The sequence below is a fragment of the Embiotoca jacksoni genome, unplaced genomic scaffold, assembly GCF_022577435.1.
Source record: "Embiotoca jacksoni isolate LCO1_2020_lvr unplaced genomic scaffold, fEmbJac1.0.p SCAF_15, whole genome shotgun sequence".
Lineage (NCBI taxonomy): Eukaryota > Metazoa > Chordata > Actinopteri > Embiotocidae > Embiotoca > Embiotoca jacksoni.
Window position 1 is genome coordinate 7,342,047 of NW_027185285.1, and position 26,229 is coordinate 7,368,275.

The 26,229-nt window shown below is 43.5% G+C and overlaps 1 protein-coding gene across 8 annotated transcripts in view; it reads left to right on the forward strand.

Moving 5' to 3' along the window:
* Positions 1–26,229, forward strand: part of tnrc6c1 (trinucleotide repeat containing adaptor 6C1) — a 47,934-nt gene that overhangs the window by 18,420 nt on the left and 3,285 nt on the right. Inside the window, exons 4-20 of one of the 8 annotated variants that reach the window (XM_069149219.1) lie at positions 1,532–1,894; positions 12,331–14,844; positions 16,544–16,738; positions 17,398–17,582; positions 17,679–17,756; positions 18,137–18,355; positions 19,657–19,803; positions 20,107–20,226; positions 20,489–20,572; positions 20,743–20,983; positions 21,078–21,266; positions 21,668–21,844; positions 22,161–22,310; positions 22,768–22,878; positions 24,307–24,525; positions 25,843–25,919; positions 26,035–26,174. In XM_069149219.1, coding sequence (XP_069005320.1) covers positions 1,532–1,894; positions 12,331–14,844; positions 16,544–16,738; positions 17,398–17,582; positions 17,679–17,756; positions 18,137–18,355; positions 19,657–19,803; positions 20,107–20,226; positions 20,489–20,572; positions 20,743–20,983; positions 21,078–21,266; positions 21,668–21,844; positions 22,161–22,310; positions 22,768–22,878; positions 24,307–24,525; positions 25,843–25,919; positions 26,035–26,174 — 5,209 coding nt within the window. Of the gene's footprint in view, positions 1–1,531; positions 1,895–10,293; positions 10,376–12,330; positions 14,845–16,543; positions 16,739–17,397; positions 17,583–17,678; positions 17,757–18,136; positions 18,356–19,656; positions 19,804–20,106; positions 20,227–20,488; positions 20,573–20,742; positions 20,984–21,077; positions 21,267–21,667; positions 21,845–22,160; positions 22,311–22,767; positions 22,879–24,306; positions 24,526–25,842; positions 25,920–26,034; positions 26,175–26,229 lie in introns of those variants that run through there. The other 7 variants (XM_069149220.1, XM_069149221.1, XM_069149222.1 and 4 more) reach the window with 7 other exon arrangements.

Below are 26,229 nucleotides of genomic sequence, written 5' to 3' on the forward strand. Positions count from 1 at the left end.
ATTGTGAGTTATAGTGAGTTTCACCTCTCTGTCCAGCCACAAATTCACTGTTTGTGTTTGGCTTTGTAGCTCTGTTTTAGTCACAACAGGCAGTTTTAATTATATATATATATATATATATAAAAAAAAAAAAGCTCTTTAACTCTACTTAACACTACCTGCTTATTACCAAACAACAGGCTGACAAAGTAAGAAACAAGCTGGTGAACATGATGCGAGCATTGAGCAACAAAAGAGCCAAAACAAATTCTAAGAGGAGTTGGTGGAGAACAAAGATTTTGCTAAAGGAGAGCAAATATTGGAATTATATTTTCCAGGTGCCACAAACACAAATCCAGATATTAGGTTTCTTCATACATTTTTTTGCAATTTGTTAACATTTTAGATACATTATTTTAAAAGGTGATGATATGTCAGTGTTCATAACTTCTTCCAACTTCCCATCACCAAAACATTGGTAATTGCAGTTTTAAGGATGATATGTGGCTCTTCGGCTTGGCTGCTCAGCTGAAATGTTAAGATACAGAACCCAAACCGAGCAGAGACCATGGGAAATGGCTGGTCAGAGCCGAGAGCGAGAATCGCACTCTGTTGCTAAGGGTGACTAAAGCTAGTAGGACACGAGCACTTGGCTTCAGCAGGCGTGCGAGCTGTTAATAACTAACAGCTTTGGTAGCTTTGGAGAGGTGATCATTTCAGGGGCCATAACCTGCCACAAACGATGAATAGCTTATGTTGATTGGACGGAGCACTCTTAACTGTGCTGTCCTGATGGAGACAATAGCTCACAATATTGCAGCAGGCAGTTCTAAGTCCATTATCTGGTACTTGAACTCCTTATCGCTTATAATCTGTGAACAGGCCTCACGGCAGACTGAGAGAGAGTTGTGTGTCTTGGCCAGCCCCAAAGGCTGAGTTTTCTTTTTTCTTTTTTTCTTTTCTTTTTTTTTTTTTTTAAACAGTGCCACCCTGAGATTATTACAGTCCTCTGGTTCTCCAAAGAGCAGCCATGTGTTTAGAGTGACCACTGCCTTCAGGCACCCAGGAGAGACAGCAAATCTTGTGCATTTATAGACGTCTCCTCATTTGCCTTTCTGAATTTAACATCATGGTCGTCCTCCAAAAGTGACCATGGCTTTGAAAAGATGCAGTGGAGGAAATGCTCACCCACAGCAGCTCTGCAGAAAAGACTTAAGTTTTGATATGTATTTATATGTGCCAGGGCAGCAGCTAACTGTTCTTTTATTTATCAGTAAATATGTTTTTTAAATGTCAAATTTAATACTAAATGCGTTAATATATAATCCCTAACAAGTGCTTTTTTTTTTTTTTTTTTTTTTTTTTTTATTTTTTTTTTTAACAAATGGACCTTCACATTTTCAATAATCAAAAAGTGCATTATTATTATTTTGATTGGTACTGGTGTGCTCTCAACAACTCTGCTTTTGCCTAATGCACCTTTACCCCCCCTCATCCCTGCATTTCTGCTCTCTTGTTGTTACCTGTCCCCTCCACCCTCCCACCTCTGCAGTGCCAGACTCTGCCAAGCTCGACCCTACCCCTCCTCTTCCCCCCGTCAACCCCAGTGCCATCCCATCTGTACCCTCAAGCAGTGGAAATGGCAAGCGCGCCCCCTCCGGAGGCCAGCCGCAGACAGCACAGCAGCCCCAGACTCCGCTCCAGCAGCGCTACCCGCCCAGAGAGGTGCCCCCGCGCTTCCGCCAGCAGGAGCACAAGCAGCTGTTGAAGCGGGGCCAGCCTCTGCCCTCCGGGACCCTGCCTCTAGTCACCCCGGGACGTCCCGCCACTAGTGAACCTGCAGCAGCGGCAGCAACAGTAGCCATTCACTCCTCTCTCTCCTGCTCCTCTTCCTCCACAGCCAGCTTGTCCACAGGTCAGAATAGACACTATGTTGGCGAGTCACTATCTCGTGTTCCCTTTCTCTGTGCCAGTTTAAAGAATCTGCAGTTAGTGTATGTTACAAACCTTATACTGTTTCTTTAGAATCAGCAGTGAAGGCTGCTTTTGGAGCGCTGAACGTTGTTCTTAAATTACGAAAAATATGTTCTGTACATCTATGGCCTGACGTGGAATAGACACAGGACTTTACCTTTACTGAGAATGAAGAGCGGAGTTCAATATCAAATAGTTTTAAGCTGGGCAGACAGATTTTATTCATCTTGTACACTTTTTAATCAGCTTTTCTGCACCAGGTTCTGCAGAACTTTTGTGTTCACACTCTACAACTCAACTGACTTGCCACCGTGTGGCTGCTGACAAAAAGGCATCACTTTTTGCATGTAGAAAATAATTAGACAAAAGACAAATACAGGGATGCAGATGGCTGTAAGATGCAGACAATGTGGTCTGTCTGTTCTGGAGCAAGTTTTAGTTTCATATCACAGTAGTCCCTGTCAAGTCTACAGGTATAGCTGCAACATGTGAAATGCTCCTAAAATAAAAGGAAATCAGTCTTATAAACTACAGCTTATAACAGATCGGTTGACAGTAGCCATTTCAGATCGGACTGTGGAACTGCTCAAACTGCAAGACAGCCAAACAAAATGTATGACATGCCACAAATAATTCAGGCAGTTAATCAAGTGCAGTGACCTCCTTCAAGCACACATCACACAACAATAAATCTGTCAAAAATTAGGCCAGATTGAAAAATTAGTCAGGGGCGACCAGCTCAGAGTTAAAGTGTTTGCCCGGCTCCTGTGAAGGAAAACACCAACTATTTCTATTTCTACAGCTCACTTGTTAATAAGTTACACATGCAGTTTATTTGTGCACATCATATTTTTATTTTCAATTCATAAAAACAGCTAGCAACGTCTAGCTACCAGTACCATTGAATTTCCATGATTTTTGATACAAAATTTTACACCAAAAAATAAATAAATCAAGCTGCCACAATTTTGGGAAAAAAAAAAAAAAAAAAAAAATTGCCTTCATAAACAGCTTGGGGCCTGATTTACTAAAGGTTTGTGTGTGTAAAATCGCGTGCAAACTTCACGGCACTCGCAAAAAAATGTCCAAGCTGATCTACTAACAATGTGCCGTGAGGATTGTGTCTTTCAAATGTGCAATTTAACACGTTGTCCATTTTGCGTGTTTGCCTGCATGCATATGTAATATTTGGCGTTTCTGAGAGGGGAAATAGAAATACATAAATTTAGCACCCACAACAATATTTACTAAACCTGAAAGTAGAAATAGGAGAAGTGATTGTTGTGTATTTTAGTACGACTGAAAGGAACGTATTTAACAGATGCGCAAATCTGGAGAGACGGCTGCTCTTAATGTGGTGAGAAGGAAACGCAGGGAAACTAAATAATACGTTGAGAACGTGGTTTTACACCCGTGGAAACATTTCTGAGATGTCAGAGGCAGAAATTATTCAGACATATCGTTTGTCAGCGATGACATTTCTGAGTTATTGAATGAACTGAATGATGATTGACAGCCAATAACAAGGAGGAGCCACGTAATACCAGCAATTTAAAAAAAAAAAAAATGTCTTACGACTCAGCATTTTCCTGCCTCTGGGTTGTTCCAGTGTATAGCTGCTTAGATATCCCACCCAGTCCCATTATTCAGGTGTGCTGTCCCGGGTCCGAATGTGTCCCTCAGAATTCACAGGTAGCTTCACAAGGTTCACGAGCTCTCGCGAGGCACTGAATGAAAAGTTACCTGCTCACCAAAGAAAGAGCCGGACCTGCTGATCGGTGTTTGTTAGAGGATCTCATCCACCGCTCCTCCTATTTTATAGTCCAACGTTTTAATATAAGCCGTTTTTTGTTTTTTTCCCCGCCTAATATCTTGCCATTTTCTCATAATTTCATCTATTGATCTTTTTGTAATTCCCACGGCATTGACTTCCTCGCTGATAATCTCCTATGTAGCAATTTGTTCTTTGTTATATTAATATTTATTAATTTCAGTGGGATCAGATTTCCTTTTGCTTTTGCGATCGTTCTGTGTTTTTCATGGCTGGAATCACTTTTAGCAAACACCTCATTTAAATGGAGCAATTTGCACCTGATATCAAAGACGCAGTTACTCAGTAAATCACCCGCAAAAAGGGTGCAAAATAAATGTGCAAACTTTTGGAATAAACGTGCAATTTAGTACCCTTTATCTGAGATCTTGGTAAATCAGGCCCTTGGTGTGTGTTTTTTCCTCCCAAAATACGCAGCGACCGATTGCTGCACTTACCGCCACCGTTCTACATCTTGTTGTTATTGTTGTTGTTGTTGTTGTTGCTGCCGCCGCCACCACCGTTGTCCAGTATCTCCAGTACCCACAGCATCTAGGGTACCTTCAGTTCTTTCAGTACTTTAGAAAGTAGTGACATGTTTTCAGAATTTTGGCATTAACTTAGTACCAAAGTGTCACTTCTCATGACATCCCTACTAATATCAGTTTATATCAGCTGTGATATATGACTGGTTGTGTTTTGCATGTACTGGCATTGACATTCTCTAAAGACAACAGCTATATCCCCTCTTTATTACGTTGTACAGCACTGTACCTGTAGAGCAGTGCAAAAGCACTTTCATCACAGGTGCTGCTGACTGTTGTTTATTTTCAATCTGCCTGTCTGGGAATTAGAAATGGGGCTAGAGGAATACAAGGGTAGAGGATAAGAGTAAACACAGCTGGCTAGCTTTGTGCGCGTGTGTGCTTGTGTGTGTATTTTTCTTCCTGCGGGTCTACGTGTAACGATAGATTAGGTTCTTATGTGTAAATGGTAACGGTCTTTTCTTTTTTTTTTTCCTTATAAAGTATCATCTGTTCTTTGAAGATGAGGATGATTTAGGGCATTTGACTTTTTTTTTTTTTTTTTTGCCTAAGAAGAAAACAAACTTTACCATAAGTGTGTGTTTGAGCATCGTCCAACCCCACTGATGCTGTTTCAATGCAGCTTTATCTCCATGGCGATGAGATGTTTATCCTGTCCTTGTCTCTATCTCCTCCTTCTCATCATCGTCCTCCTACTCTTCGTTGAGCTGTGCTGACTGGCCCTTCAGTGTTTCCTGTTTTTGGAGGAGGAGCAATTCGGGGCTAGCTAGTTGGCCGGCCGCCTCAGTGGGCCGACCTGGCATAGATAGATAGAAAGACTGAGTGAGAAGGAAAGAAAGAAAGGAGAGAGCGAGCATGGCAGAGGTCCAGTTCTGTGGGCTGAAGTGACTCATGGCTTACGGTAAAAGCTGCTGCTTCTCTCCGCCCCTCTCTGGCAGCCTGGATCGGCTCTGCTTCTGCTCTCTGTGCGTCTTTGAACTGCCTGATTACATTAGGACAGACAGACAGGAGGACCTTCCAGACTGAAAGACAGATAGGAGTCCAGTGGGAGGGTTTTCCTTCTATATACAGACAGTGCATGCTGTAACATTCAAGGCAACAGATGCACAGAGAAGTTTTGCACATGAGCACCTCTTCCTCTATATGATTCTTCATGTGTCGCTTCCTCTATGTCTCAGTTTTAAAACCTTAGTTTCTGTTTCGTAAAATATGCAGCAGTATTATTCTTAAAGGGCAGCACAGGTAAGGCCACCTCCATTGATCTGTCTGCACAGCCTGGTCTGCTGAGAGAGGGACTGTCCCCCCCTCTCTGCTTTCATGCCTTGCTGATAGCCAACAGTAGAAGCACACTAGCTGCATTCATCGCTTTCCCTTTGCCTCCTCTCTCCATCCGCCGACTCCACCTCACCTCCCCTCCCCTCCCCTCCCCTCACCTCACCTCACCTCACCTCACCTCACCTCACCTCACCTCACCTCACCTCACCTCACCTCCCCTCACCTCACCTCACCTCCCCTCACCTCACCTCCCCTCACCTCACCCCACCCCATCCCACCCCGCCCCGCCCCACCCCATATTTCATTACCTGCTCACAGGTGGCTCTCTTGAAAAGCTGGCCTTAATCTGTGTGTGTGTGTCCTATGGGTACATGTGCATGCATGTAAATACAAACAACTCCTTTCCTCTGGAGCCTTAAGTTATGTGTCCCTGCTCAACTTGATTGATACAGTATTACTCTGCTGTAAAAGCATGTGAGCAGTGGACTGTATGGCAGACGTTTTCATAGCAATATAAATCTTACACTTAATTTAGATAAGCTCTGTTCTTATTAGAGTTTGTTACAGAATATGACATAAGGAAATCCCATAATAAGTGTACATTTGGTCAAATTAGGTGCATTCACTAAGCTGTTTGTGGCAATAAATCACTTATCAAACCTTGTTTACTTTAACTGTTCACCAATCAGTGAATTAGCTTGTAGTCCAATTGTAGTATTGGTGATGGCACTAAAGATTTATAGCTACTTCGTTTTGCATCAGTCTAAGAACAACGTTGGTTAAAGCCAATAAAATATTGATCAAGGTTTTATATGCCAGCAGACAGCAGTAGACAGTACACCAACAAAACACACAGCTTAGTGTATACAGGCCTCGTCAAGTGAAAGAGCAGTGCAGCTAATGTGCTAATAGCTTGTCTGGTGGAGAAGAGAGAGTTACATGCACGCTAGACTTGATGTGCTCTTTAAGTCTGCTGATGATGCTGTGAAAGAGCCTTGGGAATCCCCTCAAAGAGGACTGGGATGTCTTGTGATGTGATTAAACATCAGCTCTCTGTTAACCACAAATGTTCGGCGCTCGCCCTCTTTATTTATTTTTTTTCCTTTTCAATCTTGTCTCGCTTGCTCTGCGCCTGTGCTCGGTGCTCTCTGGTGCACGTGATCTCCCTCTTCCACCTCCGCTATAACGAAACCACAGCTCACACATAATCTCATTGGCCCTTAGGGGCAGCCGGGATCTGTTGGGCTGCACATACTATATGTATGTCTGTCAATCTTCCCATTATTATAGCCTTCTCCCAATGTTGCCGTTTGCTTGGCCAACAATTCATATCCCAAGGCGCTTTCATGTAGAGGAGGCATGAGAGAGCAAGCTATTTTAAGACTGGTATGCTGAAGAAAGCCCTTGACCTGGTTTATCCTTTAGAGGAGGAGAAAGAGGATACTGACAGGCAAACATGATGGCCAGATGTCTTAGTTGTGTACTTTTTTTTATAGACACAGTTTGTCCTTCTGTTATTCTTTCCCTCTCCTGAGATAACGTTGAGACATAACACCAAAGCAGCTGCAAAGAAAGCTTCCACATAAAACAGAATATGTTGCATATATTTCTGTAGAGTCCCCGTTGTTAAGCCGCTGTTGTTTGTTTCAAGATGAAGACAATTCAGCAAACAATCTGTGCCGCTTGAGCATATTCCCATATATTTACTTAGCAGGAACAAAATGTGTTGTGTGCACAGGCCTACAAGAATATCTGCTGGTTGTTTGTCTCCTATTGTCTTGTCAAGCCACTGTTGTAATGCTGCGTGACCTCGCCTCTCTGAGACCCTTAAATATCTGTAATACAAAATGTATGTTTTATCTCTTTGAAGCGTAGATGTATAAAATAGCCTGCTTATGACACGCTAGAATAGTAATGATGTATTGGGTTTCATATTTGTGGTTGCCAACCCGAATAATAATTTGATTGTTCAACACTCTCATTCAGCCTAAAATGAACATTTTCAGTGGACAATACTTAAATTTAATGATAATTTGATTTCTCCGTTCACTCTTTCACTTTTGTGCAGAGTTAAGTAAGTAAGTATTACTGCTGGTGGTATCATCCAGTTGTTTTGCTTGTGATATTAAGACTTTATGACAACATATTACATTACAGAAATGTTACGCAAGTAGTGCTGTAAATATTAGTAGAACTAAACCTATTTGCATTTACTTGGCAGATGTGACTTTTGTTTTCTTGTGCTGCTCCTATAATGTTATTTTGGCACAGTTTCCAATATATCAGATCATAAACAGATGTATAGCACATTCCTGGGAGGTGTGTCTTTGTGTTTGTGTGTCCATCAGAGAGCTCGTTCATCTGGCTGGCAGCATGCATTGTCAGCTGTGTTACATATAGTCTCTCTGCCCCTCGGGGACTTCATTAAGCCTGGATCAATACAGCTGAGGCCCACACAAACCTTCTAGATTATTTCCTGCATCTATCTTTCAGCATCCATCTCTGTCCTTCATTTTCTGTATTCTCGACCTTTTGTGTTTTCATTCCTCTGGATCCCTCCCTTGTTCTACCCCCATGTATCTTTTCCTATACACACACACACACACACACACACACACACACACACACACACACACACACACTCACCTTTCTTGTACAGTGTGTTACATACAGTGGCCCCGAAAAGTATGTGGACAGTTAAACTAACGTTCATCAAGTTCATAAGATTGTTGTGTTTAGCACAAACAAACATTTTGACTAAAATAAAACCAAAAGGATGAACATACTCCTCGTAATGGGAACAAAAAAAGGTTTGAACGAGTTCCGATGGTCAAACTTGTGATAAAAACAAAAGAAGTTTGAGCATTGTTTTTAACAAAAAATGCCACTTCAGAAAAGAAAAAAAAACTCAGATCTTCCATCCTCCACAGTAGGGTTTGTTGTCAAAAATGCTCAAAAATAGAGGGCTGAGAACAGAAGGTGCACAGGCAGACCAGCAGCAGATTGGACCATGTCATTTTGAAAAATCAAGAAAAATGAATCTTTCAGTGAGATAATGATCCAAATCATATCAGCCGCCAGTTGAAATGATATTTTATAAATCAAAGTCTAAGAATGGACCTCCCAGAGTCCTGATCTGAATCCCATACAGCACCTATGGGATATCATGGATAAAAAAAATTTTCCTGTAGTGGGGATGACCTGAAAGCTTTGTTGGTTGAAACATGGAGGAAACATTTACTACAGTATTACAGACACAGGATGGCAAACTAAATACTAGAACATTGTCGTTGTATCTTTCTTTAAAATACACGCCATTTGACATTTTCTCATCTAACACAATAAAATTCATACATTTTTAAGTGTGACCAAATACTTTCGAGTTGTTCTGAACAATGAAAAATGTTGGAAGGCTGAATGAAAACATGAAGCTATCCTTCATGTTTTCATTCAGCCTTCTAATGTTTGCCTGCTGATCTGAGCTGTCATAAAGTACCGTGCTCTTTTTTTTTTTTTCCTGCTTGCCAAATGCATAGACACAGTACATGCAGTGTATGTGCTTGTGTGTATGTTAACACACAAAGAGCGAGCGGCCATGACCTCACCGTGCATTAGGTCCTCACAGTTGAGAGGCACAGGGGGGCTGAACCTCAGCCATAAAGGGACTCTGTTCTCCATCAAACATTGACTTATTGTGTTGTTGGTGTGGGCGCTGGGATCATTTGTATACAATAGCAGCCTTGATCCAACGAGCTGTTGCACTCTCTCTCTACTGCCAAGCTGCCTGCCCTTCCTCTCCTCTTCCCTCCGTGCCTTCTTTCTCATGGATATCTTGCTCTGCTGCCGCTCTGTGCAACCTCTGTCTCCCCAGTGGCTCCCGTTGCCATGCTTGAAACCAGATTACCAGTCCATAATCATGCAATTCAAACGGATCCATACAGGCTTGCTCATTTCATGTGCTTGCCCTGTGTCCAGAAAGTGCCCCCCCCCCCCCCCCCCTAAACTGCCTGATGTTTGGTGTTGCTGTGCATGATCACTGCTTTTCCCACAAGAAGTCACGAATTCAGACGAACACTGACATTTGTTATGATGCATGATCTGATCATAGGCCTGTAAACATGTGCATATGTGTGAGAAAATTGAGACTCGAACACTGGCGGGGGTTGGGGGGTGCAGCAGGCTTTTCTGAGGTTTGTCTTGCCACTGCTATTCAAGAGGCTTTCCATTGTGGGCGGCAGTGCTAATTGCAGATGGAGCAAAATATTTAGTGACAGTTTTGAAAGGTTGAAAGATGTGAGGGTGGAGGAGGGTAGAAGAGTCTGTCTTTTGTTTTGTTTTACCTCATGCCTTGTGAGTGCATAATGAAAGTCTCCTGTCTCCCCCATTTCTCACAAACACTCCCATCCCCTCCCCCCCAAGCAGCCTCATTTCAGTGCATTTCCAGAGAGGAAGAATATCCTCCGTCAGGATAGGAATAGTGCACAATATAAATAAAGCCAGAGGGAGGCAATATATAGAAGAGGAGAGACCCAGCCAAAGCAGTGTTGGTGGGAGGGACAGAGCATGAGGGGTGAGGAAGGAAGGGAGGGAAGAGGAGGAGGGGGAGGCGGAGGGGGAGGAGGAGGAGGGGGGTTGTCTCATGCCGTGCAAGAGCTGTGCAACTTCTTGGCAGCATTTCAGAAATGAGCCTCAGAAGCTTGGCGAGCCTAGCAGACATATTGAGACAAGGATGGTCGCTGCTTTGCACAAAACCTAGTTCTTTACAGGATGGTCGGGAGGCACCTCTCCACAGGTATTTCATTACCGTGTTGCACATCTACCTCTCGTTTGTCTGTCTCCCTGTTCCTCTCTCGCCACTGCCTCTTCTGCGCTGTTTTGGCTGCCTGTATTTACGCACTGTGTGGATGAGCACTTAGTAAAGCTGCAGCGACAGCGCTTTGCAGGCATGCAGTGTTGAGTTCTTGTGTTTTGTGGTAATGATTGTGAGAGAGACATGGGTGCTATTGAAGCAGCAGTTGCGGAGATACAGACAGTACAGTATCAGAGCCTTTTTGGCTCCAGTTCAGGGCTGAGAAAATGGCGGTCCTGCACTTCTCAGTAGAGTGACTCTAGAGAACGACAGCACTGTGTGTGTGTGTGTGTGTGTGTGTGTGTGTGTGTGTGTGTGTGTGTGTGTGTGTGTGTGTGTGTGTGTGTGTGTGTGTGTGTGTGTGTGTGTGTGTGTGTGTGTCAGAAACACAGTGCCCTCTTTTTCTTTCCCCCCCCTGCTCTCTCTGTGTGTCCTCTCTCCCTCTCCTTTAGTTGCAAGCATTGAAGTAAGCTTGAAAACAGGGGGTGGTGCACAAATGCTGTCACTTCCCTCATGTTGTTGTGACACAGTCAGTGTGTTTGCATACAAACTATGCAGGCATGTGAGGGCGCATGTAAACAAGAGCGGCTGCAGCATGAGGGGCAGCAGAAATGAGGCAGTGAGGTGGTGACACATTGATCAGGCGGAAGAGTCGTGATCTGAAACTGGACTTCTTTTGCACAAACACAGTTTAAATGCACAGTGGAATTCCAGGAGCTCACTCTGTGGAGCTCTAAGCAAAATAAGCCGAAGCATTACTTTGGGTTGTCAGAGCAGTTGCATGGGCAAATGGAGGCTGACGTGTTGGTGAAGCGACAGGCTTCCCAGGGCTGTTTAAGGCTGAAGACTCTTTGTGCTTCATTTTAAGGAGAGGTCATGACTGAAGTGGTTAGGAGGTCAGAAGTTAAGGATGTCTCAGCTGCATGGCTGCTTTTATGGATTATGTTTTCTAACGTGGATCCCAAATCATGAGAGTTCCTCTTGGGGTGACCTGTTACAAAGATACAATGTCTAGATCTTTTTGTATGTGACAAAAGTGTGCATTATTTATGCAAAAAGGATTTTGCATGTGGCACCATTTTCCATTGGGTTAATCTTTATCCCTGTTTACTAAATATAGCCCTAAAATTTGGTAACTTTTTAATTATTATCATTAGTGTTGCATGTAAATATATAAATTTCTAGATATATGCAACTATAAAGGTTTAATTTTGTTTTTGTTATACTGATTTTAAACAGCATGCTTACTGCAAGCCAATGTAATAATATCTACAATGATGACTGTCAAATAGCTTCACGGTTGTCTGAATTCCCACGACAGTCAGTGTCAAATAAGAACAATAAAAGCAATGACTTTTTATCAGTTTGAGAAATATTTGTTTTTGACAATTCAAATGCAGCGTTTAAGTCATAAAATAGAAGCACAAGCCAATCGAGCAGGTAGAGACAGTCCTCTGTAGCTCACTCCATGAATGCTTTATTTGACAGATATTTTAATGCTTATTCAATACTGTAGTGTAGTTTGTAGTTACTTCGTGACTGCCTTAGCTTAGTTACATCATGGAGAGAGTTGGTCCTGTCCTGACACACAGAATATTTGAAAATATATGCATTAAAACAATGTGGGAAACTGCAGTGTTTGAACGGGCTCTGTGAAAGTTCCCTCTGTGATCATATTATCCACTCGTGAGTTTGCATTTTCAGTGTGGGTGGTATTTATTTTCATCAACAAAGCATCTTGTGAAGTCTGTGCATACATAAGTAGACACCTTGCAGGTTGCCATTGTATTTCAACTTTGTGGGCGAGACAATATACATAACTTATGCTGCTGTTCTCTGATCTTCTTGCTCATCCTCATGGCCTGATCTTTCTGTTATTTTTATTTCCTTCCATACAGAACTGCCCCCACAGAGTGGCCAAGGAGCCCAGTATGATAATCCCCTCTGGGGACACCTGCCAGCCAACAGGAGTGCCACAAGTGTTGCATCTTCCACCAATCTCAGCGGCTGGGATCAACTGATCATTGACCAGAAGGACACAGAGGCTTGGCCTTCAATTACCCTCAGCCAGAGCCAGGCCCCTCCAGGAGGATGCCCTTTGGACACTGACCCTGGTCGCCTGACCAGCAGCAGCAGCAGCAGTAGTACTAGCAGTAGTTGTAGTACAGTGAGTATGGCCACGGGAGCCAATAGCCAGACAGGCCACTTCCCTGCCAACCACCTTAGCAGCAAAGCCAACAGTGGGCCCAGCCCTGCCAATCATACTGGAACCAGCATGCTCTCTAGCCAGGTTGCAGCCAATCGCAGCTGGGGCTCTGGGCCTGGACCCTCTCACTGTCCCCCTCAGTCCTCAGTGGGGAGTGAGGGAAAGGGGGACAGCCCAATGGGAGGGGGAGGAGGAGGAGGCAGCAGGGGCTGGGGTTCGTCTTCATCGTCCTCCACCACCAACTTTAACTTGAACCTAAACCCTAATGCCAACCCGTCTGCCTGGCCTATGTTGGGGCATGACGGGGGAGGCACAGGGGGAGGCAGCTCAGGGGGAGCCAACACCATTTCACCTCCTCAACCTACACCCAACCTCTGTAATCCGCCTGGCCCTCCTTCAGCCCAGACCAGCACCTGTACTGGAGCCAACACTAACAGCAACTCCTCTGGGATTAGCAGCGCCTGGGGCACCATAATGGCTTCTGACGCATCAGAGCCGCACCCCTCCCCGTCCACAAATGTGTCTTTCAGTTCAGAACCTCAGAACCTTAAAACTGATGGACCAAATCACACTAATAAGCAGGAACCCCCAAGCCCTATCCGCAACTTGCCCAACTGGGGTAGTGCACCTGTAGGCTTGGGTTCCATGGGCAAGCCACCACCAGGTGGTTCACAGGTCAATGGAGAAGATGGTAACTCAGTATGGGGTAACAGTGGTAACTCAAAGGCAACTTCATCTAAGGAGGCACCTGGTTGGGACTCTGGCTGGGGCCATGGAGGAGGTGGAGCAGGAAAGTCTGGAGGCTGGGGTGAACAGTCAAGTGGAGACTGGGGGAAGCAGCACACTGAAGAGGCCCAGGGAGGCTGGGACACACCCAGCTCTCCTCCCCAAGATTCACAGGCAAGTCCTTGGAACAGAGCTGTGAGCACAGCCGGTGCTAGTGAAGGGAGCAGTGACAGCATGGAAGGACATCCCCAGCAGAGAGACCGCTCATCCAGAGATAATCCGGCTCCTCCGCTGCCTGCCCAGGATCTGGACCCCAGGGTGCTGTGCAACACTGGCTGGGGACAGACCCCTGTTCGCCAGCACACCTCCTGGGACATGGACAATACTAAACGCAAGAATGATGCAGGCGCTGATTCATGGGTCTCTGGCCCAACCACTCCAAGCGATGCCCAGGGGCCCTCCATCACTAACGCGGCCCCCCCTCAGAGGACTGACTCTGGGAGCAAAAATGATGTGCCTGGTTCTCAGGGAGCTTCCGGTTGGAGTGGAAGCATAGCAGCTACCAACCAGCCCAGCTCTGGTTGGAGAGAGCCACCCAACAACATTAAGCCCCCGGGAGGCCCAGGTGGCTGGGGGAACCCTCCAACGGGAGGTCCCACCACGAGCATATCCAAGAATGGTGGTCAGTCCTGGGGAGAGGAGAAGTCAACTGGGTGGGACGATTCTCACATCAAGTCACAATCCCAGGGCTGGGGAGAGCAACCGAAAACATCCCACAGCTGGGGCAACAGTGGAGGGAGCAATAACGCTGGGGACTGGCGAGAACCAGAGGAGAGCAAAAAGAGCCCCACTAACCCCGGCTGGGAGGGAGAATCAGGCGGATGGAAGGAAAACCAACGAGGCTGGGGAATGTCTGCTTCAGGACCTGGGATATCTGGAGCTGGAGGAAATGGGGGCTGGGGAGAGTCAGTTCCCCAGCGCCCTAGTGGCCCTCCTCAAGGTTGGGGGGGCAAGCCTCAGGATGGCCCCAGTGGTAACAGTGGAGGAGGGGGCATGGGTTCTTGGGGTGGCTCAGGCTCAGTGAAACAGGGTGCAAGCTGGAGTGGTAGTAAGCAGGAGTCCTCAGCTGAGCCCACAGGCTGGGAGGAGCCCTCCCCTCCTTCAATCAGACGCAAGATGGAGATAGATGATGGGACATCCGCTTGGGGTGAACCTGGTACCTACAACAAGGCAGTCAATCTGTGGGACAGGAATAATCCAGGAATGTCCCAGGCTAAGGTTACCACTGGAGGCAATAACCCCACAGGTTCAAACAACAACCATTCCCACTCTCACAATCATCCTTATCATGGGCCGCCTGCACCTTTACAGAACCATAGCCAAAACACCCAAAACCCAGGCCCCACCAGTGGGCCCATGGATCCAACTGTGCAACACCAATCTGGGCCATCTCACAACAGGGGTCCCCTGATAGCGCAAGGTAAGACAGCTCTGATTTGTAAAGCCAAGTTGGTCAGATCTTTGGCTTTCAATATACAGCTGATTTGATTTCAGTTTTTCAAATGTAACTCGAGTTGAATTATTGTGTAGTGCTCGCCTAGGTTTCTCTTTGTTTCTTTCAATGTGCAAACTAAAGATGCCAAACATGAAAGCTGGTTATGTAGTTAGCGCAATGCACTATTAAGCCCCAAGCTGTTGATCCACTTAAAGGTAAAATCTTGACCTAGTTTCTTTGGATTTACATCTAATCAACTATCTAAATCAGTTTGTCCCTCCATGGGGCTCCTCACATTTCACAATGCCCGGCATGGCTGTGCGGGTAACTCTGGCAACCTCATACGGGTACCCAAAGGAAGCACAAGAATGCTGTTTACAAAGTGACTCGTGAAAATACTGATTCACCGCAAACTGAGAAGGATCGGAAGTGTGTGATTATATGGGAGCCGCCATCTGTCAGGCGATGAAGGGAGGAGGTGGAGCAAGCCCCCAGGCACCGAGAGGGGTCGATGCCCCCTGCTGTCCCACACTTGACCCTGCATGTTGATTCCATGTTGGAAAAAAAACCTGATAGCATATCATTTTACTGGCTATTGAGCATAAAGTGGGTTAAAAACAAATTAGAACAACTCCTCAGTAGTCATCTCAAAAGAGGGGAAGAAATGAGACAGATTGTTTTTTTCTGCGAGGCCTTGGTCAGAAGGTTGATGTTAGCTATAATTTTGGAGCAGCCTTTAGTACTTGACCTTTCCCTGGAGGGAGAGCTAAACTAAGCCTAGCGCTGCTGCAGGCTTACAGACAAGCACCATGTGTCTTGTGCCAAAAGGAACTGGGATGTGCCAAATCTTAAATGGGCATCACCTCCCTCCATCAACTATCCTGCTCAGCCAAGCCCAGGTTTCTGCCCCCCTGCATGGCTGGCACCTCACACTCCCAAACAGAAGGATAAACGGGGTGATGTTGTTTCCTGGAGGCTCAGATTTAAAGTTCAGTTTTTATGAACAAAAAAAGAAACGTACAGAAAAACAAAAAGGAGAATTAATGATTAAATTGAACTTTGAACATGTGGAATATGCTTCAGACCTGCTCTCTGTGTATTAGGCATATAACAGGCACGTCTAACCTTTTTAACAGTCAATAACTAATCTGAAGTAAGATGGCCTGAGTGTGTTCACTAGCTTGGATAGCCACTTTAGCATAGAGCAATATAGACAAGATTCTGCCTGTCTGTGAGAAAGAGCTGTGCTCCACATGAAGTAAATGGACGATTTAGTCTTTGAAATTTGTATCCCTATATGAGCACAGAATTATCCAAATATAAACAACAGGACCCAGCACTTAATATTTTGTCATTTGGATTTGCTTGTTAATGCATGGTCTGTAAATTTGGCAAAGCACCACAAGATAAGATTATGAAATGCACTTTTTTGACATTTCTCAGTCCTGAACGACAATGAACAATTGAAAAAATGTCCCAATTTGTTTGTTTTAATATAGTAGTCTCTAACTATTTTAGATGTGAATGATATCTGGTTGAGCCTTTTTATGAGAAAATTTGTCAAATGACAAAAAAAACAACTTAAAATTGTGTCTAAAATATCTGAAGCATCTATTTTTCGATACTGGTTTATGTGCGGTGAAGTATTTTTACTGACAGGCTGTTGTCCTTGTGTGTCCTCCAGGTTGGGGAGAGCAGCCCAGCTCCCACACAAAATCAGAGAGCACTTGGGGGGAACCTGCACCCTCTCCGGTCAGCATGGATAACGGGACGTCCTCCTGGGGCAAACCTAGCGGGAGCTGCGGCGGCTGGGGAGAAAGCAACACGGACAACTATGGCAGGGGCAACCCAACAATGACGTCTGCATCTTGCAAACCTGGTAAATATCTTCATCCTTTATATCGAGTCTTGTCCGAGTGTGTACACCTTCGACGGACGGTGATACTGCGTATGTGTGCTCCACTGCTGAAAAGAAGTTCTTGATGAGTCAAGTCAAGGACATCAATATGACACAAGGGAAGAAAGAGCCGTGGACATTTTACACATATATCTACACTGACCCCTAGTGGCTGCGATATTTTAAAGTGGTTAGATTACTTGTGTTACTTTTTTAGTTCATGTTATTTTCTCAGCTTTAGACCTTGTCACTTTTATTTTCCCTCATCAGAGAATTTTTTTTAACCTGAATACACATTGGAAAAACCTGCGATCTTATTAAGAAAAGGACAGCCTGCCAGATACCTAACTTTAATTGAACCAGTGGATTCTGGGTGACACAAGACACATTGTAAATAATTCAATCTTCAGGTCAAGGTTATATTGCTATTTTGAGGTTTTCAAGTATTGCAGTGAGCATTGTTGAAGAAAAAGATTAAACCCATTTATATGATAATATGCGTTTTCTTTTTGGAAACGTAGTAATCTGTGCTCGAATAAACTGTTTTAAGTAAAGATGATCATGACAAATTTACCACGTAGGGTAGCTTTTTTTTGTCCCCGTCGCTGCTTGGTTTACATTTTCTTCTGTTTGTTTTTCAGCCCCTAAACCTATGCAAGACGGGTGGGGAGGTGGAGGTGGAGGTGGAGGTGGAGGTGAGGAGCTCGGCCTGTCGGGCGGTCAGTGGGATGCAGAGGAGGGAGACATGTGGAACAGCACCGCCTCCCAGGAGAGCAACGCTTCCTGTAACTCTTGGGGCAATGCATCCAAAAAGGGCCCACAGAAGGTGTGAATCAAAGCTAATTACATATTGAATGGTCCTATATCCTTTCATTTGATATTTTTAGTTGATATTACAATTTTCAATCACCGTCTCTCCCAGGGGAAGGTCCCAGGGAAACAGGAAGATGCCTGGATAATGAATCGTCTCATCAAACAGCTGACAGACATGGGCTTCCCTGTGAGTTGAACTGACATAAATTGCTTCCCTGCTGTTAATAACTACCTGGAAATGTGAAATCATTTCTGGTTTCCTGATTCTTTGAACATTGTACATAGATTTACTGCTAGATTGAATTAAAATATCCTTTGATTTTTGACAAATTAAACACTCTGGTAAATTGTGATTGTTTTTCACCTTTTCTGAAATTTAAACAATTAATTCAAAATAAATGAAAGATTAATTGATAATAGGAATAATCATTAATTGTGGCCCTATTTGTTATTTGTCTTTAAATGCACAGTTGGAGCATTTGACCAGTACCCCAAATGTATTATTGTATATTTTCATTGTTACACTTTGGCAGTGATTTATTTCTGCATTACTGACTTCATTTCCAGAGGGATCCAGCAGAAGAGGCTCTTAAGAGCAACAACATGAACCTGGATCAGGCCATGAGTGCCCTGCTGGAGAAGAAGACGGAGCTTGACAAGCGTGGGATGGGAATAGCCGGCCATGATTACAACAATGGGCTCATCAACAAGCCCATGGGCTGCCCTCGGCCTCCGCTTCTTTCCAAAGACCCTTCGGCGGACCCCCGCTTGCCCTTCATGGATAAGGTAAGCGTGTCGCTCCTTAATCTACTTATAGATTTGCTGTACGTGAAATGGTTTTGAATGCAGAATAGCACCAGAGGGAATATTTAAACAATGGCTTTGAATGGACTCTTTGGTAACACGAGCTGATAATCAGAGGCTCCAGGTTAGATATTTTCCTCCAGATCCAGGGAAAGCTGCTCCTAATTTAATGTAAGAAATATAACGCTATGTATAGCATCCTTCACCCAGCTAATGAGAGTAGAGGATATGAAGGGGAGGATGGGCTGAGGAAAGTTATTTTTACCGTTTGTTGTCTAGTAAAAGACAGCAGGTTTAGTGAGCAGAAAATGGCAAAACAAAATAGATCAAGAATGTCTAAACTTTTACCAGCCCACATCCACCACTGCACATCGCAAAGGACCACGTCTAAGTTTACTGTAATGGCATGACTTTTGGACAATACTTTAAATTCTATCATTTGTGATACTCATTATTTGAATTTGACTGTTGCAATTTTAAGAAACATATTTGAGTAATTTCAAACTTAATTGATTTTAAAATATTTAACCCCAAACAGTTTGCAGGCGTTTTTTGCTTCCATCACGTTTTTTACTCAGTGTGCTCATCTTTTTTTACTGCACCAGCAAGTCGTGCATTCCTATGGGAGCAGCACCATAATGGCTAAAAATAGGGAGAACTCAAAATTATCTTCACGATAACACCCTCATAATGTCAAAGATAAAGAAACATAAATTTAATTCTTTAATCATTTATTTTACAAACATTTCTTAAAAAAAGGCATCTATATATTCAACACGTTTCCAAGTGCCTGCAAGTATTGGAAAGTGTCACAGCCTGCAGTTTAGACAAAATACATTTTTGTCACGAGACTGTTGATCTCAGCTGGTCATTGATAGGTTCCCAGTTGCTCTGACGAGTGCAGAATTTTATAAAAACAATTTTTTTCCAAAATCTGTATCATACAAATGTTTTATTTTTGGTGTTTTTAAATGACACGTAGAATGAATTTTACGATTTTACTATTTAAGATCAGATTTGGTTATTTTTCCTGAGGAAGGCGTAAGGTGCAAGTTAAATTTTTATGGTTTCTGGCTGTGATGAATGGTATAATTTTTGTAATAATTTAAAAAAAAAAAAAAAAAAATTTAAAAATGCTCTTCAGACCCACCAGCAGGTTGTCGGCTTCACAGTGTTTAAAAGAAAAAGCTCACTGTGGTAGAGCCTGAGGAAACCGATCAAACAGAGGGTCGATCCAGTGTATTTGACGTGTCTCTCTTCTCGAATTATTCTCCATCGGGCAGATGCAGAGTGGAATGTTTGGCGGTGGTGGAGCAGCACAAGCCCGGGCCATGCAGCAGCCGCAGCCGCCTCCTCAGCCACCAGTGCCGCCTCTCAGCTCCTCTCAGCCTAGTCTACGTGCTCAAGTGCCTCAGTTTCTCTCCCCTCAGGTACTCTCAGACACACGAAAACATATACATATGCACATGGGGCCTGCTTTACCACTTACTATACAAACAGATAAGAAGGAAAAGTGTTTTAATGTATGCAACGATAAATATCTTGTATTCAGATTACGGTCTATGAAAACTTTTTATTTGATTTATTATATACCAGTTTATATGTCTTTGAACTTCATACATCATAAAGCGACAGACGATACGCCGAGCACTTGCACGTTACTTTTTTGTGGAAGTGAGATAGGAAACGAACAAACCTTTAAATGTTGTTGTGTATTTAATGTTTGCCCTCAGGTTCAAGCACAGCTCTTACAGTTTGCAGCAAAAAACATTGGTCTGAATCCTGCACTTTTAACCTCACCAATAAACCCTCAACATATGACCCTTCTGAATCAACTTTACCAGCTGCAACTGGTGAGTCACATTTCACCTCATCTGCTGTGTTTTATTAGATGCATCAGATATAATTCCTCTGAGATGAAAGCACATGTGCACAAAGAGCCCTGACTTCATTCACAGCATTTAAAATTGAAACGTGACTTTTACATTTCCATTTTTCAACCACATGTAGATTATTTTTATTTTTATTATTATGGGTACTGCTTAGTTATAACTGGGTTTACAGACACTGTGACATCTTTTAACTATTTAAACCATGCTCATACCTGATTCACAGGCATACCAGCGTTTACAAATTCAACAGCAGATGTTGCAGGCGCAGCGCAATGTTTCTGGCCCCATTCGACAACAAGAGCAGCAAGTAAGTTTTCATTTTCTCTTCTGTTCTGCTCTGCTATTACCTAAAAATTATTATCACTATATAAAAAAAAAAATCCAGATATGCCTAAAAACAGTTGATGGAAGGAAAATCTTCAGCTGTAACACATGCATATCGATACTAAATATGTATCCATTGTGATGTCATCACAGGTTGCACGTACAATCAATAACATGCAGCAGCAGATCCAACAGCACCAGCGTCAGCTGGCCCAGGCCCTGCTGATGAAGCAGCAGCAACAACAGCCGCCCCCTTCCCACTCAGGCCTGCATCCTGGCGGGGCCAAATCCACCCTGGACTCATTTCCAGGTCACCCCCAGGCTCCAGGCCTCCCTGACCTGCAGACCAAAGAGCCGCAGTCTTCTCCCAATACGTACAGCCCCTACTCTCTCTGTAAGTGGCAGCTGCTATGCTCTTTGAATTTCAAATAGGTAACACTGCAGTCATCCTGGCAGGTTTGTGTAGTAACATCTGTCTGTGTTCTCAGCTGGACTGAATCCTAACATGAATGTAAACTGCATTGATGTGGGAGGTCTGTCTATGAAGGAACCCCCCCAACCCCAATCGCGCTTGTCACAGTGGACACACCCCAACTCGATGGAAAGCCTCTCTGGAAACTCCTCTCCTCTGGAGCCCAACCTGGGCAAGCATGGTGAGAGAGGAAAGGGAATCATGGGTAATTACAGATAACGAATCTCTTCTGGAAAACATTTTATATCCCTTTCAAAGTAATGTATTTATGTTGACACTATATTAAACCCCTTTTAGACCATGGATCTGTTTTCAGCCTGCAAAAATTTCAAATATGGGCATGAGTTCTCTTATTCTGCCCACATCAGCCCCGGAGACCCAGATCTTAAGAGCTGCTGGGCTCAGAAAACATCTTTCACCATATCATTTATTTATCATTTAATTTAAGAGCTGTACATTGTAATGCTGTTGAACAATCAACCAACTCAAATTTAACATAGACTATGTCTGTTATTGTTTACAAAGTAGACGAAAAAAATCCCAAACCTCTGCCAAGTCATCATATTTGCCTCTAAACTTCCTTTTGTTTCATTTGGCTTCTCTCAGGTGCCAACCTGGGCCCCCCTGGCAAACCCCCTCAGCTGGACGACTCATACAGCCCCTACAACCTGATATCCAGCTCAGACTCTCCGACCAGCCCACTGGTGCCCCCAGACAGCTGGGGACAGGGCAAGAGCAGCAGTGACAAGATGGCCAATGGGACCAATATCAACTGGCCACCAGGTCAGGAACACTTGTTTTTGTTCTATTCAGTTTGCCATGTTGGCAGCTACTTGTACAATAATTACTTCTGCTGTAATGACAGTATTACAAATATACTTGAAAAAAGCAAAACATGAAATAGAAAGTAAAAAACACAAGTCAAAGCATATCCCCATCTCATAATTTTTAATATTTGGCTGTAAAAACGTATCTCGTCTTATCGTCTCATCAGTAAACATGGCTGTTAATTACAGGATTTTTGTGTGGTTAGTCAGTTTATTAGTTATGTCCAGGTGGTAATAATAAGCATGTAAATGTTTGTTGGTTTTACTTTCAGAGTTTTGCCCCGGTGTACCCTGGAAGGGCCTCCAGAATATCGACCCGGAGACTGACCCCAACATGACCCCCGGCAGTGTCCCCAGCGGGCCCACCATCAACACCAACATCCAAGACGTCAACCGCTACCTGCTGCGGGACAGGAGTGGAGGTGAGAACAGGGTCAACGAGCAAAGGTGCTGCGCTGTGTGACGTGTGGGGAAAGTGTATTATATGGCTAATATTAAGATGTTTGTTTATGAATTCTTCCCAACATACAAGTCAAATTCTACAACACAGTTAAGCCAAACACAATAAATCCAAGCGGAGATATTTCCCCGTGATCTGAAAAAGATATTTTATTGAACAGGCTGTGTCCCCATACAAATGTACTAGAGTTGTTGGACAGTATGTGCAGCTGGTGCCACCTCAGAGCCTGCTTCTTCTTCTTCTTTTGTTCTTCATTTTCCTACTTTTAACTGCCGCTGTAATCATTTACTGGTTTATACTTTTCTCTTCTGAACTATCATCATTTGTACTGGGTTTATTTTCTTTATTCCATTTTCTCTCTGCTACTTTTTCCTTATTTGTGTCTGTCTATTTGTTTTTTGTTGCTGCCATTGGCTCAGGCTCCTCTCCCACTTCATCTCAGAACGAGGCTCTGCCTCCCTCCACTGATTGGCCAGTCAGTGCCTACACTAGCTCGTTCAGTCTTTCGTCCCCGGAGATGGACGACGCAGGTACACGGTTTATCCATAACCTTTTCCCCCCATATTGCAGTGGCTGAATCTCTGCAAATCAGCATTATCCTCACCCTCCTGTTACTGTAACACCCAGAACGTCAACCATTCACTGGGGAAGCACATTTCTCCCGCTTCATTTAAGGCAGTGCTTCTGATTAAATATGACCTTCATTTGAGCTGTCTCCCCGTCAGCTTTGTACCTCATGCAGTGCATATTTCCCCTGTGCTGTTAGTGTATCTCCTCCCCGCTTGTGTGTGGCATGGAGAGTGTGGAACAGAGGAGAGTGTAGCCTGTTATTTCTCCTGGATTTACAGTAACTCGCTTGTCTGTTTGAGTTAAGTAATTGTTCTTTGTTGTCTGTCTCTCAAACATATCTCGTACATACAAACACAGTGTGGGGAGGGATGTGTGCCACTTGGCTCACAGACGAGAGTACATGAAAGCCAGTCAATCAAAAGTAATATTTGAAATTAGTTGTACATGGAGCTAACTTACAGCCAAAAACCTAACAAACCTAAAAAACAAGTTTCACAAATGCCCTGCGATTCACTTAATAACACACTGATGTTTGCGAACACACAACACCATTGACCAAAAAATGCTTTTTATTTTGAAAATGTCAAATGTACCTATCAAACAATTGCACAGCATGTTCCATATGCATAATGCTTAAAATGTAATTACAGCATGTATTAAGACCGTGGAAAAGCACACAGGCCAGAAATAAAAAAACAAACCACTTAGTTTCCGAAGCGCTCCCGGTGCGATATGAAGCCGTACAGAGGACGGATCAAAACAGCATCTCACACACGCACGACGTGACAGACCCGTGACTGTAGGAAACTCCAAGGTACAAGTACACAAAAATATGTCTTCCAATGACAAAAAAAAAGTATCGCAAAACTTTTGGCACCGTCTTCCTGCTGTCAGTGTGCTGAAGACTTTCTCACAAATGTCCTGAGTAATTCTGCCTCCACAATCGTTAAGTTTCAGCAGGAAATTAGCTCCATAGTTTTATATGTAAAATGCCCTTGAGGTGTGAGAAAGGTACTTTAAATCAAATAATAATAATAATTGTTGTAATTATGTTTAAAAATAGGAACAGAAGATATATTTGTACCATTACATAACATCCCATGCTGCAAGGGGGTGTTTGTGAGCTATATATTTTCAAAGTTATATTTTTTTAAGTTACATTGATTATTAGAACCTGATGAGCCTAAATTTTTTGGGAGATTAGTAAAAACATGTAAAAGGTTGTCAGTTATCCAGTGAGGAGTTTTACTTGGTATTGCGGTCTTCACATTCAACATCGTAGCCTCCTGTGGACTTCATTTGACTCTGCAGTACTCCCCCTGTGGGAGGAGCTGTCTTTCAGACAACTGGTTCCGCAAACTAACCTCTCCCCTCCTTGTCTCATCCAGGTAAACTGTCAGAGATGAAGTCTACTTGGTCTCCAGGCCCCATTTCTCACAGCCAGGCTTCTCTGTCCCACGAGCTGTGGAAGGTCCCCCACGGCCCCCGGGGCAGCACCACGGCCCCTTCCCGCCCCCCGCCTGGCCTCACCAACACAAAGCCTTCCTCCACCTGGGGGGGCAACTCCCTGGGTCTGGCTCAAGGCTGGAGCAGCTCTTACACCACAGGTAGTCAAATATTTTTGGCACCAAAGTTTGTCATGTTTCCCTCATCACAATAGCATCTGGTAGTAAATATCTTATCATAAATGTTTGTACATTATTAGACCAAGAAATGCAGACAAATATTACACTGTTATTAAAACAATCAAAACTCTAAACTTATTATCTGACAACGCTATATATATATTCAAGCAGATTCATATATCTTTTCACAAACCTTTTGTCTGAAGACAAAGAAGATTCTAACAAAAGTAGTCTGGTCAATAAAACCAGCGTCCCTTTTCATTTTGATGAAAATCCCAGTTGGACTTATTATTCCTGTACTTTGAACTGAAACTGCCTTTATTACCTTACAACAAGTGCATGATTAAAGACATTTAAAGAAGTTAATTGGTAGGGATTAAATAGATTAACGTTGTTGTAATTCTTTAAGAATTCTTTTATTTAAGGAAGATTTGGCAGCAAAGGCTTGTAGGCAAATTAGCCCCAAAAAATATTTTCTTGTTATTTATGTGAAAATATTGGACATAAAAACTGAAATTGTTTGAGACATGCTGCATAGCTGAGACACAAAGCTCAAGACCTCTTCTGTTGTGAAATGTGAGCTGATGTGAGTTTTCCTGTGGCATACAACCACAGGCCAACTGTGAAGGCACAGAACAGGCAGCGTACCCGACGCCTTGAGAAGACCTTGTTGTGGTTGAATGAATGTCAACTGACACTAGGTGGTTTGACTTTATTTCATGGCGGAAATCGACCCCACCCATTCAGCTTTAAGCAACTGATTTTGGTTTCAGACAAAGCTCGGGATGTGGGACACTGACATTGCAATGTTATTAAAGTCATTTTCACTCATGTCATTTACATTGTTATTTAAATGTAATTTAGACTTGTTACTTGCAATAGTGCGTAGTGCACTTCCTGACTGATGACTCATGAATCTTGGTTACTCCAGGATCGCTGCTCCCAGCTGCTTTTTGCAGAATACATTTTGATTTAACTATTTATATTCTTATTCTTTCATTTTCTATATTTCTTTAAAGTTTTTTTTTGTGTGTTTTTTTTTTAATGATATTCTTGTTGAAGGTGAAAGGAGGAGTAGGAAAGTAAAAATCGAATTGTACGGTGTAACCTCCTGTGGTTTACTGGGCATATTTCTCTGCTGTAAGGACTTTGATGTGTTAAGTGCCATGAAATAACCTCTGTTGTGATTTGGCGCTATATAAATAAAATTGAATTGAATTGAATATGACAATTAAATTCTCTTTGACGTTTGAACGTCATGCTAATTAGATGTCTGTCTTCCACTGCTGTCTCTCACAGCAGCTGGTACCGCGTGGAGTACAGACAGCTCCACCAGGACCAGTAGCTGGCTGGTTCTGAGGAACCTCACTCCACAGGTAACAGCATCCAGTCAGCTGCGTCTCTTTGCCTTCAGTCATTTACAGTTCCCGGAAAATTTGCGGGATACAGCAAACGTCCACCACTCACTCTGCGAGTTTGTTTGTTTTCCAGATCGATGGTTCGACTCTGCGTACACTTTGCATGCAGCACGGCCCCCTCATCACATTCCACCTCAACCTGACACAGGGAAACGCTGTGGTGCGCTACAGCTCCAAGGATGAAGCTGCCAAGGCTCAGAAGTCCCTGCACATGTACGTCCATTAACACGTTGTTTCAAAGCGTTTGGCTCAGTTGGTTTTTTAAGAT